The sequence below is a fragment of the Cyrtonyx montezumae genome, unplaced genomic scaffold, assembly GCF_038088225.1.
Source record: "Cyrtonyx montezumae isolate F1298 unplaced genomic scaffold, pur_monq_1.0 scaffold_7, whole genome shotgun sequence".
Classification (NCBI taxonomy): Eukaryota; Metazoa; Chordata; class Aves; order Galliformes; family Odontophoridae; genus Cyrtonyx; species Cyrtonyx montezumae.
Window position 1 is genome coordinate 10,486,621 of NW_027072078.1, and position 14,405 is coordinate 10,501,025.

A 14,405-nucleotide genomic window follows, 5' to 3' on the forward strand; every position below is an offset into this window, starting at 1 on the left:
GATTCTTTTTAAGGAAATGATCAGAAAAACATCTGCTAGAGAAAGGGAAAAATATTTTTTCTAAATGTGTATAAACATCTAATGTATTTAAAAAGCAGCAGAATGCTCTTACTTCAATTTTCAGTCTACATTTTTATACGGTTTTCCCTTTTCAGTAGGCTTTCAGAGATCGCTTTTAGTCAGCATTGTTTGTTTCCTCTGTTAGACTTGGCATTTCAGAGCTGAGTTGTTTCTAATGAAAACACTGCCGCAAGACAGAACACTGTCAAGAAATGCAGCACTGCTGATGTGCAAAACAGCGGTCTTCAGCTGGCGAAGAATATTCCATAGCCTGATGTCAGGTGAAACTCTTGCATCACATCTGTGTATTTCATTCTCATTTGCCTTCCTTAGAACTACACTGAGTTTTGTAATGGAAGTTTTCAGCAACTCATGTACTGCTTGACATCTGAAATGTAGGTGCTTTCACTGCAAAAACTGTATGTTGCTGTGATCTACCACAAGCAGTATCTTCTGAGCATTTTTGGCCAAACATCACATGTGAAGCTGCTCATTTTAACATGGCTGAGCAGTTCTTTTAATCTTTCCAGTTTGTTCTTGGTTCTCATAGCAATCACCAAATAAAGAGATAACTGCTCTCAGAATTTAATACCTACAGAGTTTAGAATCAGTTCCTACAGTCTGACTCGAGCCCAGATAAAATAATTGAAAGAAAAAATGTCAAAAATAAATACATAATTCTTTTAGTAACACTAAGGTCTTTGGTTATGGAACGATATTAGATTATAGAGAATTTCTTGTAAAAGTTACTGTCTTTGAGTGTACATCCTCAGCACCTATACTGTCTGCATAGAAACATCTAAATATCCCAGATATGTAAAGATACATTTTGGCCAGAGAAGATAAGAATCTTTTGAAGCTGTAAAGTAATACATATTGGGATCATATACACAATATAACCTTTACTATGGTAAAATCATCCTTGCCTTTGTCAAGTTAATAGACTCACTGTGAGACTATGTGAATGAGGCAGAGAGTTTCATCCTGCATATCTGAAAGCAATTGCAAATATTTCTGATGCTTTGTGATCAATCCTAGTCTTTTTTTATTAAACATTTAAGATAGACCCTATTATCACTCTTGGAGAGAAACACGTTTAAAAGAATATTTTGACATCAGTTTTGGCATTTGATTTTCACTATAGGAAACATTAAGAAAAATGCATAAGTGTTTCTTCTGAAGTAGTGTGTCATCCCTTATACTTCATACAGTCAAGGATAAGGTTGTTTGTTTGTTTTTCCCCAGCTATTTTGTTGCAATGAAGTTGATTACATTTTAAAAGCATCAGTTCAAACTTTACTCTAAAAATCTGGTTACCACTGACTGCAGATACAGTCTATATTTTGTCCAGAGCAGCCTGCATCAGCTAACTAGCCTGTTACATACACTGCTGGCAGTGACTGTTTTCCATGTCTAATATTGTCAGCATTTATAATTGCCACAACTTCATGTGTTTTATTGGGGAACAATCCCATTTTGATGTAGCACCCTAAAGGATGAACTTCCACAGAATATTCGTGGCTCTAATGTCTTATTTTAGTCATCGATTTTTAGTGTAGCTACATGTATTTTCTCAGTGTTAGCTCAGTTATTTCGTTAATACTTCCACCATTCATTCAGCAGTACTGCTTCACAACATGTACCACAGCAGTTAGAAAGCACCAATGCTTTTTTTGTTCTGTTTTTTAATATTTTATTTTTGAACACTAACTTCAATATTTTTGTCACCAGACACATTATGCTCGGGTTAAGAAAATACACTTTTAAACTGCTTGGTTTCTAATTTAATAGGATTTCAGAACAATGTGTTTCATATCGGTTATTTAAGAAATTGAAGAAACTGGTTCAAAGTGGAAAAAATACTGACAGAATAACTGCTGTGCTGGTCTTCTCACTGATCCTCATGAAGTATTATTTGTTCCTCTTTCTCAAATATGTGCTTACATCACTAGGGGTTTACTGACTGTCTTCTCAGAGATGTGAAAACAAGACAGGTTTTTTCCCTCCCCAGGACCCTTCCTCACCCACATTTCTCAGAGAACACTGGAAAAGAAGCATGAGCAGGGCTAGGTTACTGCCAGCTGATTGTCACAGTGAGATGATCTCATTTGCTGTCATATAAAAATAAAAACAAAGTTGGTTTTTATTTTTATAATAATAAAAACAAAGTTGGTAACGTGAAGCTTAAGTAGTTGCACTTCCTATAGCTCTTGGCTGACATTTAATTCATGGCTATCTCTGCCTAGCCAGATATGTATTTTCCAATCCAAACTTCACACCAGCCCAACAAATGAATTGTTGCAGCTTTCCTGCTGGGCTACCTCCACACTAGAAACTACATTTGAAGAACACAGAGATTCCTTATTTATACCTGAGTGTTGAGAGGGCCTGAGAACCCCAGCCTAGTTTGTGCCTCTCTTTGACAGCAGAGAATCAAGAAGCGGTAGAATGAGGGATCAGCACAGTACTTCCTCTGTACCAGCATAATGAGAAGCTGCTGACCATTAAAGTTAACAGAGATGCAAAGGCACAATGCTGGAACAGCTTTCTGTATCCTGCAGGCTTTTTCTGCCTTTCCATTTACTCCTAGCATACAATAACAATTCACATGTTGCCCTTGCCATTACAACTTTGCCAAATCAAGAGACTTTCCCAGCCTAACAGACACAGGTTCCATCTAAGCAGTATTGCACAAGCAATCCTTCAACTGCAGAAGAAATTCTGAGAGATCTGTTTGTGATCATAGATTTAAATTCTACACACAGAGTGCACAATGATGCCCATCAGAATCGCTTGACTGGGTCAATTCATGTCTATTCATTCCGGGCTGGGTGCCCATTCACATGGCAGCAAGCTATTTTCACTGTGTTAAACTGCCAAGAAGAATAGGTTTAGAGAAATAATGGGCACAGTGTAGCAAGCCCCTGCTACTCTGGAGAGTTTTTTTCCAGTGCATTATTAGCCCTACATATCTAGTCTAAGAGGTTTTGAAAAGATACCATCCTACAAAAAACAGCCCCACTGCCTGACGTGGATGTGAGATAAATACTATATCCCCCTCAAACTGCACAAGAAACAGATTTCAAAGGGGCAGTGGAAACCCTTTCTGTGACACGTCTACTTTCATTTTACATGGTTTCTGTAAGCACCACAGGCTGCCACAAATATCACCAGCAAATAAATGGCAGCTTCCTTCCATATGGTAACATAATGCATCTCAGATACTGATCCTATACCTCAGATCCTATACCTCCTTCAGCACTATGATCTTCATTTCAGATTATCCTGCTATAGAGGGACTGACATGTGAGAAAGTTAGTTGCAAGAATTTTACAGCTGCAGAAGCAGAAGTACTGCCTAAATACACTGAGGCAGCGACTGTGGTTGCAAGGGAGTTTCCTGCATAATGCCTCATTCAGCTAGGAAAAGGATACATCACCTACCTTGTGGTCAAGCTGCGGCACTACTGCCAGCTCAGCCTTTAATTGTGCTCTGGAGTTTCACCACAAGAGGGAGCAATAGCTCCCCGCGCATAATCCCAGGCCACTACCATCACCATTACCACCAACGGCTCTATTGGACTGCACAGAAATTTCTACAGCTTTTCTAAACTTTAGTATAAACAAGGAGGCAGTCAGGAAGATGTGTGGTTATCTCTAAGCATACATTCTGCTAGATCTGTCTAGATCAAAACTTTATTTCAGGAAAAAAAAAACCCTATGTAAATAACTCCAAAACAAGTAGATTTAAAAGTGCCAGCAGTGCAGATACATGCCTCATTGTATAGAAGAGATTGTGCACATCACATGAGGAAAAACAAAACATCCTACAAGGTCAACAGTTATGTATAACAAAGTTTATCAACACTGCTTTTTAGCCATACAGTTTCTGTCTTTATATATAGTTCTTTTACATATAGAATTTTCACAGGAGCCTGTGACTTACAATGCATTGTTTTATCCATAATCATTCCTATAGGCTTTTTCTTGGATCCGTAAAACCATTCTTCGAGCATAGAAATCCCTGTACTCTTCAGGTAGTTCTTCAAGTGTTTTCAAGGCCCTGTCCAAGATCTGAATAGCTCTAGAAGCTGCTGTCGGATCTTTATTTCCGTAAGTGTCAGTCTTATCATAGCATTCAGCAGGAAGGTGTTTCCAGAAGACATTCAGTGCCACTCCGAACTCCTCAGAAATTACATTGTGGAACCACATAGCTGTGAAAGAAAGATGTCTAAAATAAAAATTGCAATCTAAAACTTCCCTGTGACTCATGGCAAGTGTCAGAATTATCCTTATTATATTAAACTAATTCTACCCGAGGAAAAGCCTCAACTATTGTATTTATTGTACTACAGCCGGGAACTATTTGTTACTTACCTGGAATAAATAACACATCTCCTGCTTCCAGATAACACTGATAGCGCTTGGCTTTCACAAAAAGTGGGTATTTCTCAAAGTCTGGGTTATCAACATCTAGAACCTCTGATTTAGTACCTAGGGAAGTTTTCAGAAGTAATAAATAAACAGAAACAAAGCATTAATACACTGCTGGAAATGGCAGTTCTTGAATCCAGTTTAGTATTTTTTATTGTACTGAAACTTGTCTAAAAACCAGGCAAATCTGATGGCGCTCCTCATGTACTGAAGACAAATATTCTCTTGTTGCATGTATTTCTCCTCCAACCACACGCAACCTTATTAACACTGAAAGTCACTTCCACTGGCACATATAACATTTTAAAACTGGACACAGCACGGTACTACACAATTAAGTGTTGAAAACAGAACCAAGCAAAGTCACAGTGTCCATCTGCTAATTACCTAACTTGCATCACTAAAATTCTTTGCTCTGATCAAAGCAAACTAAGTCAGAGGAACCAATCACCTCCTACAATTAAAGTCATCAGTTACAGATTGTTTTCCCAGAGTGAAGCACTTCAGACCTGGAAGGGCAGCGAAGATCACCAAACTCTGAATGAGATGTACATGGTATACATACCTGATAAATATAAATATGGTACATCTCGAGGACTGTACAGAACAACTCTTTTTCTACCTGTTACTTGGATTAAGAAGTTATCCATTACCTGAAATGAGCATAGTAAGAGATGTCAGCCTAAAGTTAAGAGTAAATACATATTCTGCAAACAATCTAAACCAGCATCAGTACAAAAAAAGAGCATTAGATCCCTCATATATTAAGAACTAGCTAAAAGTTTCCGCGTAGTTAATCTAAAAGACGTTGCTTTCCAGTAACTTTACATTTTTCCCTTGTACAGGAGTCAAGTTCTTCCATCTTAAAACACAAGGCACACCACTCTTTAGATACATAAAGCAGCAAAATGTAATGCAAAATATATTTTGACTCATTTTTCAGTATTACCTCTACCACATTTTGCCAAGTTTCTACTGATAGGTTTTTTTAAGTCTTATTTGCAATGCAAAAAACTATTTTTCTTACAAATACATTTATTCAGAATTGCAGTGTATGATGTCAGAAGACATCTTGTTTGGAATCTACCACACTGCAGCAACAGACTGCCCAAATCACTGTACAATTACGTATGATAAGTTTGTCATTAACAGAACCTTGTCAACAGAGATTTGTAACTTAATGTCCCAACCCCACAATGCCATCTGCAATGTTTGATGCTAAACATATTATTACTTACATCATAATGAGTCCATAGCTGTAATCCTGCTGAGCTGATGCGGAAGACACTAGAGAAAAACTGTTCCTTCTCAAAATACTCTGGAATCTGAACATCTTCTGCCAAAACAGGAAACTGTTTTCTGATATCTGCAATATCCTGAATAAAAGAGGACAAAACTCTCAGAGAATCATCTATGCATGCTAAAATAAAGTGGCACTGTAGTATCGCTTCCCATCATTAGGAACACGGGGCCAGAACTTCATTCAGCATTAGTAAATAACTTCAGAAAACAATGCTTTTCAGTTGTCATTCTTTCAGCTCAGACTTGGTCACCGACGGTAACAAAAACAGAGCTGCTGTGAACCATGACTGCTAGAAATCACACTGTAGAAGTGACCATCAGAAATTCTTTTATATTAGATTACAGGAACGGCTAGAGAATAGAACATAAAGGATATACTCTAAAGTGATCAGCCAACTTCTTATAACAGCAACTATTTTAGACACCTAGGTTTAAATATTCCACTCAGATTCCTAGACTAAATAGCCACAAACGAGTTTTATACCTATACCACACAGCCAGATGACAACAAAAATTGCTGCTTCACAATATTGGAACTGCAGTCTCAAGTAACTCACCTTCCTAACATCTTCACCCACTGTTCGCAAATAGTACTTCTCATCCTGTAGATAATATACAAAGACAATTGCATTGCTTTTAATATCAGTTTGAAATACACTTAAGACCTTGCATTTTCTCATTAATCTAACGTAGGTATGTATTTAAATATTATACAGATAGATTTACAAATTCAGCTACTTTGTTGTTGTATGGAAACTGCTGAATCACGGCCTGAACCACTGATTGGTCACCTGAGGTGAGCACCAAATCAGCCATGGGCCCACAGGTGGAGGTGATATACCTGTGTGATTGGAAGGGGTGGAGCCTGGCTCCACCTCTCCCAAACCCCATTAAAGGGCTGACCACCACCTGGGAAGGATCTCTTCTCGGAGATCCCTCCCATGTTGAGTCCCCTGTGTGCCTTGACATCCTGAAGGTAAGCCATCTTCTCTTTTGTATTATTTGTATCCTATCTATATAGAACTACTTAAAACATACCATCATCTATACTATTTTGTTGTGAAGTACTATCCTTGGGGGTTATTTACCCCACAGTTGTACTTTACTGCTCCCTGCTGTTCATCTCAACAAATGGGAAATGTAAATGAAGTGAGGAGTCAAGTGGAAGACTTGTTAGCTGCTTCAGCATTGCTTTTACTAAATTCAAAGGAAATGCACATTCTAACTTATATGCTTCAGAACACTGATGTGGGAAGCTATTTCAACTGCCTTCAAATCATATGGTATCCTATGTAGCATAAACAGTGAAAAACACATTTGCGTTTAGAACTGTTTGCTTGCTAATTGTAATTATCTGAAAAATCCAAGTTGAACATTGTTGCATAAAGATTGCCATAGGTTTGCTACTCAAATTTATCACAATAAATCTGTTTTTGTATGTTGATAGCAAATGTAATCAAACTCTAAAATATCTTCATGACATTTTCTTATAAAACACCTGAAGTACACATGTATTTTAGAACGAGGTTAAATTTCTCAATTTTTTGCTGGAACTTTTGCTGATGTAAGTTAGATCTTGATAGCAGAAACAGGACCACTGAGGTTAACAATATTGTACATACAAAACAATTTCCATTTAAATAATTATTATCCCTCACGTTTTTCCCTTGGCTCCAAGCCACATAAACTCTAAAATCTAGCGCTTTAGTGGACTGAGTTGAATTTACAATTATTTTTCCCCTCCAAATACAAAACTGTGACACTAAAGAAGTTACCTCAGAAAGGAAGTACTCTTTGTGTTTGACTTCAGCTGCCCTTCGTACAAATACATCAAAAGGCAGAGTTCTGAAATATAAACATGGAAATTAATACAATAACATAACGCATGATCTAAATGCAAGGCTTAAAATCATAAACTTTCTCACCATATCTACTGTAACTGAAAGTGCAACTTCAGTGTCTTTTCTAAACATTCTAGGCTTGTTTGCATCATACAATTAAAACAAACTAGCATGTCATCTAATATCAACACTAGCAAATACCAAGTTAAAATTTCCTAAAAGAGCGCTGTCAAAATCTCTCTGCACCATTTCTCCACGCCATCACTTTCAGGACCATTTGTCATTATTCATGGTGTTGAGATTTTTGTAAGTTGAATGAAGAGGGGGAACCAAGGACAACACTAAGTATGTTATTTCAAGTTCTCACAAGCTAGCTTCACATTCTCACCCTCACCTTCATGCAGATGCACTGTACTTCTGTATGTGACAAATATGTACCTCCAAATACAAAAGGTTTTGGATGAAAGTACCTATACACAAAATTCTTACTGAGGAAATCCATCTGCGGTACTGGAGAGACATGGATCTTTACTTCCTTAGATCCTTCGGCTTGGCTCAGGTAATCTACTGTCCATTTGGTTGTGCAAGAGCCCAGCTCCATTCCTTTCAGCACAACTGGCTCTCTCTAAGGAAGGAGAGAAAAAAATCAATAGCAGAGAACAATGACTGGACTGGAGACTCGAGGTGACAAAGTAACAGAAAGCAATCGCACAGTTTATAACCAGCGATAAGTGAAATTCAGCCACCAACGGTGTGTCATGCTCTGCAGGAGCCGAGTTCTAACCCACTGGAACCCGCCGCAGCCCCGGCACCCCGCTTCAGCGTACCCGTACCCGGGGGTAGATGTCCCGCAGGAAGCGCTCCCGCGTCACGCCGTCCAGACTCGGCACCCGCACCACGGGCTGCTCGCGCCGCTCCATGTCCGCCGCTCCGGGAAAGGAAATCCGAGCGGAAGCGTTCCGCACTTCCTGCCGCCGGGTGGGGGCCGGGAGTCCGGCTCTGCGAGGAGACTGCAAAGCGGAACCGGAGGTGCGGGCTGCGTTTCCGGCGGAGCGGCGCCCGGACGGACGTGCCGGTGCGCACCGCCGCCATGATGGCGCTGCGGGCTGCTCCCCGGCGCGCCTGGTGGCTGGGGCGCGCGCTCCTGGCGCCGGGGACGGCCCGTGCTGCCCCGCTCACGGCGCGGCTCCCGGTCCCGCCGCCGCCGGGATGCCTCCTAGCCCTCCCCGCCGTGCGATTCGCCAGTGGCGGGCCGGAGGGAGAGGGGGCGCGGCGGCGGGTGGTGGTGGTGCGCATCACCAACCCCCTGGCGTGGCTCCGCACCCGCTTCTATTACCTGCTCATCCGCCTCTACTTCGACCCGGAGTTCAGCATCGAGGAGTTCACGCGCGGCGCCAAGCAGGTGGGGCCCAGCGCGGCGGCCGGGGGCTCTGCGGTTGGTTGAGCAGCAGCGGACAGCGGGGGTGGTGTTAAAGTGCCTGGGAACGTGAGATAAAGCCGCACGAAGTGCGCCGTGCTGCTCGCGTCGTGTGCGGAACGCTGGTTCTGTGCCCTTTTCTTGTCAATTTTTACCTGCGGTAAAGCCCGAAGCGTGCTAACAGCGTTTCGCGCCTACACCGTGTCAACGCACTGAGGCGCTACCGCATGTGACGCTGTGTATGGGAACTGTTGAATCATGGCCTAAACCACTGATGGATCACTTGAGGCAAGCACTGAGTCAGCTGCAGGGGCACAGGTGAAGGCAATTCACCTGTGTGATGGGAAGGGGTGGAGTCTGGCTCCACCTCTCCCAGACCTCATTTAAGGGCTGACCACCACTAGGGAAGGATCTCTTCTCAGAGATCCTTCCCCTGTGCAGTTATCAGTGAATCTCAACCATCTGCAAAAGGTGAGCCTCTCTTTATTTACTGATTGCCTGTTTACCCTCCAGATAAGTCTAGCAAAATATACCATCTTCCTCACTATTTTCTCTTAATATTCTTTTGGGCTATTCACCCTATGCGCTGTCCTCAGAACTTAGAGAGATGGGAAGCTGCATGCCTCTGAGGTTTAGGGAATACAGTCAATTCATAAAACAATTTCTTTTTAGTCCCGAGCATCTGTTTTGACTGGGACTGGGAGGTGGCTTGGGAAGGGGCTGGACAAGGGGCAGCCAGGGAGGGAGGAGAACATTGACTGGAAAGGCACAGATTGTTTGAATTACTAAAAAAAAAAAAAAAAAAAGGGTAAAAGCAGCTGTAGCCTGTTGTGATGTTTTCACAGAAAGGTTCTTGTTTGCCTGTTGCCAAAACTGTTGTGCTTTAAATGAGCCTGGAAAGATCTCTTAGGCTTTTATCAGTTAATAGAATCACTTTTTTAATGCTGGAAGAGTTTCATTCCAATGGTGATATACTCTGCAAATGTTGAACTCTTAAGTCATGCAATGTTTAGTTAACTTGTCCTTTAACAATGTATTTGCCTGAAGAATAAGTGAACTTAATTATTTATTTGTACTTTTTTTTTATTTCTGTAGGCTTTTTCTGTTGTTTCACAGCTGTTGTCTCAGCGTAAACTTGACCTGCTGGAGGGTCTGGTTTCAGCAGAGGTAAGTGCTTCCATCTCTAATTCTGCCAATTATATTGTCCAGTATGAAGTAATGTGCATTCAGCCTGTGGGCATCTATCTCTGTTGCCTGTTTGGTTAATTTGGGGAGAACAGCGTAAAACTCAATAGAGTAGTTGTTTCTCTCCCAGCTTTTTATGTTTAATTTCAAGGTGTGAAACTTGTTGATGAATAGAAAACAATGCTTTTCAGTTGATGTATAGAAAAAAATGTTCTTGCCATTAAGTTTAGGGACCAGTTGCCAAAAGGATTTCTGGTGTACCTATCGCTTATGAATTCTAAACTGCTGAAGTTGCCTTGGCCTTCCCAGGGGACAGAGGTAGCAAGCCAGTGTCTTCTGGTGAAGATGCACTTCCATCAGCCTCTGAGTTTCTGTTTTTTAAAAGTGGCAATTCAAGTTAGGATTAAGAATTGAATATGAGTTAAAGATGTGCTGCAAAATTTCTTCCTGACTTGTGATATCACCTTTTGTGGTGCTGTTCAGCTAGTGCATCACACCCTTTCTAAGTAACACAGCTGTGTATATATTAGGATGCTCAAAAGCTGTGGCAGTGAGTGGGATCTGTTAGTTAAGTTGTAAAGGAATGGTTTTCCACTCTTTACTGATTGGCAAATGTCTAAACGTTTTCCAGTGGGAATGTGGATCCTGGAATGACAAACTTAATGGTAATGGAACTGATTTACAAAGAAATTGGTGAGAACTGAAAAATGATTGAATCAAAACCTAAAGAATATGCATATAGTGAAGTCAGCAGTGTAAAGGCAGAGTGTAAGTATAATTGTGGAAGCAAACTTTACTGGTGTTTTCTGGTCTTACAGCTTCTGCTTTGACAGTACAGTTTTTAAACATTTGTCATCAAATTGAATATTAAATGGGTCTTGTTTAATATGATTAACTAGGGCTTGAGAGTACCCAGTGCTTTATTTATTTCTGCTAAGTGTTTTACAATGCTAGACAAGTGTTTTAGCAGTATAGCCCATTTTATTAACAGTTACAGATGAGGTTGCTACTTCAGCTTCCTAGTGAAAACCTAAGCACGAATTTTTCTAAATTTAGGTACTTCAGATGTTGAAGGAAAAGATTTCTTCACTCTCTGAGAACCACAGGGATGCTTTAGCAGCTGACATGGATGCTATTATGTACACAACAGAAGGAGATGTTCGCATTTACTATGACGATGATGGTATGTTAGAAATCTAAAATGTTTCAGCAATAGGTAGTCTTTTTCCTGGCTTTGATCTCTTTAAAGGCGTAGTTTTTGTTTTTTTCATTCCTTGTTCTTCTGTTTGTACTTCATCAGTATATAGCTCCTTAATTTCTTTTTAAACCAGAACCCTTACTGTTAGTAAGTTACAGTACTTTTTTGATTTCTGTGTAGGTTTCGTTCATTCTTCTTTTGTAATTTTGTTTTTTTGTAGTTAGCCCTTAATCTCTAAGCAGTCAAGCAGTGGCTTTTCTACATGCAGAAAGCTCATCAATTTAGCAATGTAAATACATAAGTTCCAGGAATAATAGTGAGAGCTGGGTGATGAAAGATGTTTTACTGTCTTAACTATATCCTATGAAAGCAGAATAGTAGTAACAGAACACTTTTTCTTAAGCTCAAACAAGTTTTCTTTTGTTTAAATACCAATATTGCATGCCCTGTCAAACACAGTTGAGTTGGGTCTTGGAATCAGAATTTCAAATTCTCAAACCAAGTGAGCTTTTTTTCTGGTCTTTGGAGGTAGAGATTTTTTTTCCTGTTTGGTCCTGAGATTTATCTTCTCTACTTTCTTTTGTAGTATGAATGCTTGGATTTTGTGATAACCAACTTTTTTATACAGTTAGATTGTATGTGTTTTCATGAGGTAGGAGGTCGAGCTCCTAAATTTGCATACCTTTCTCCTGATTGTATTTTTGTTACTGCTTAACAACATGAAAACTGCTTTAAAAGCTTTATTGTTAATTATTCTGTTGTAGTGTTTCTGGCTGAAGTTAACTACCTTTCCTGGGTCTCAGTAGAAGCTGGGCTAAATAGCAGATCAGGAACATCTGACAAATGAGAAACATGAATTCTACATTTTGCTTCCTTTCCAACAGGAAGGAAGTTTGTTAGTATCCTGATGCGCTTCTGGTATCTAAATGGTGCTAACTTACCTGAAGAAGTACCAGGTGAAACAAAAGTCTTCCAGATTGTGTTTGGAGATGAAAGCACAAAGGAAAAAAGACATCTCTTAATAGCAAACTATGAGTAAGTTTCCTTGCCCCTACTGTGTCCATCAGCTATCTGTGTGGTAACTAGTCTGGCAACTGAAACATACACACTGTGTCAGTGCAGAACATGTATTAAGTGTTTAAAGTTTGTAAAGAGTTAATTTATATCTTCCTCTTTGGTGCATGAGCATTGTTCTATGAGCTTTCAAAGGAATAATACAGAAGTAAAATATTTATTTCCTGAATTTCTTCTTTGTTGATATTAGTAGCTCTTTAAGGGTAGAGTAAATTTTAATAACTCTTTGCTTACTTTCCCTTTTCTAGATTCCAAAGGGAATTTACAGAAGGAGCAAAACCAGACTGGACAATTACACGAATTGAACATCCAAATCTATTAGAATAAATACCTTCTGTGGTGTCTTTACATTATAGTTGTTCTGTTGTTACAAATATCAGACATTTTGGTCTATTTTTTTCTTCTTTTCCAAAAGGAGGGAAGAACTTTGTATATTTGATTTCCCCAAAATTGTTTCCACTATGCTGAAATTCTGCAATAAAGCCTTTTTAATGGAACAGGTTGGTACAGGTTTAATTGGTAATAGTGCTCATCCAAGGTGTTTAGATGGCACACTTTCACAAGGGCCACTACTATGGGGATGCTGACTTTTTGTGTTCTGAGAAGAAAGAAATAGTACTACAACACTTTCATGGCTTCTGACCCTTCTAAATTATCTTATTTATGTGTTTTTTTTCCCTAGGGACTGTATAATATGTAACTGAATAATATGCAAGATGAAATAGCAGTAGAAGGACTTCTTAGATTGTCTAGCTTCAACAGTTCATTTTGAGGTAATGTCATTATTGAATGTATTTGAGATTAGGAGACTTAGAACCATTATTAATGTTTTGTGCAAGGTTGGAATAAAAAAAGATCTTTAACGTTGCACTGCGAAAATGGATTGTAGACTTTTTTATAATAAAAACAATGTTCCTTTCAATTTGGTAACTTGCAGATAATTCCAAGTTCAGAAGTTTGTGTTAGAATGATCAGTCTAAAATTTGAATTTAAGAGGTCCTGTTAAAGTAGCTAAATGAAATACTCCATTGGAACTGTTTGTAGAAGAAATAAGCAAATCATTATATGAAGATAAAATCTGAAATCCCTTTTAAACTTCTCATTCAGTTGTTAGACAGTAGTGGGCACAAGTGCAGACAGATGGTTGGGTTGCCGAGGGGAGCTGTACTTCAGTACCAGCCACCTCTGAAGCAGTTCAAACCCCTTCATATGCTGCCAATATCTCTTCAGTTAGCGTGTATTGGGCCCCAGCCCCAAAACTCTATAGGCTTTTTCTGCCAGAAGCTCCAGGTAGGGCCTTTCTCCATGGCTGTGGTGTACAGCACATTTTTTACATCTCATCTTGTGTAGGCTGACTCTAGAGCTACTGAATGAACCATCTCCTGTTTAATTTGTTCAAGGGCTTATTGTTGCTCAGGGCCTTATGTAAAATCATTTTTCTGGGTCACTTCGTAAAACAGATTTACAGTCAGACTGTAATCCGGAATGTGCATTGTCCAGAAACCCGCAACACCTTAGAAAGCTTGTTTCCTTTTTGCTGATTGGTAGGGTCATAACAGTTATTGATTGCACCCACAGGGATCTGATGATGTCTGTCATGCCATTTTATTCATAAGAACTGGATTTCCTGACCCTACTTAGCTTATGGCAAGAATGGTTTTCAGAATTAGGGAAATATTACTGTAGTGTGATACTCTTTTTCTAAGACTTCCTCCATGTTTTGGCATAACAAAGAATAGCTGCTTCTTGGTATGTTGTCAGGAACAGATTTTCCTGTGGACATGGGATTTAATTGGAGTACATTTGAAGGGACTGAGGATTTAATGAATGTACTTTTGTCATAGATCATAGCTAAGGTCAAGCAAGATGAGTATTTCTTACAGGATGAATCAAAA

The 14,405-nt window shown here is 39.6% G+C and overlaps 2 protein-coding genes across 2 annotated transcripts; one reads left to right on the forward strand and one right to left on the reverse strand.

Annotated features, from left to right (window-relative positions):
- Window positions 1–3,979: 3,979 nt before the first annotated feature.
- Window positions 3,980–8,563, reverse strand: TYW5 (tRNA-yW synthesizing protein 5). The gene is made up of 8 exons (XM_065750367.1): window positions 8,470–8,563; window positions 8,107–8,261; window positions 7,571–7,640; window positions 6,353–6,397; window positions 5,732–5,869; window positions 5,059–5,146; window positions 4,437–4,553; window positions 3,980–4,273 (listed from the first exon to the last, which is right to left on the reverse strand). Exons 1-8 carry the CDS (start codon window positions 8,554–8,556, stop codon window positions 4,017–4,019), a joined length of 957 nt encoding a protein of 318 aa, XP_065606439.1. The 5' UTR covers window positions 8,557–8,563; the 3' UTR covers window positions 3,980–4,016.
- A 157-nt stretch (window positions 8,564–8,720) lies between these two features.
- On the forward strand, window positions 8,721–13,406 carry MAIP1 (matrix AAA peptidase interacting protein 1). The gene is made up of 5 exons (XM_065750369.1): window positions 8,721–9,038; window positions 10,149–10,220; window positions 11,295–11,421; window positions 12,321–12,471; window positions 12,759–13,406. The coding sequence occupies exons 1-5, from the start codon at window positions 8,727–8,729 to the stop codon at window positions 12,835–12,837; spliced, it is 741 nt and encodes a 246-aa protein (XP_065606441.1). The 5' UTR covers window positions 8,721–8,726; the 3' UTR covers window positions 12,838–13,406.
- The last annotated feature ends 999 nt before the right edge of the window (window positions 13,407–14,405 follow it).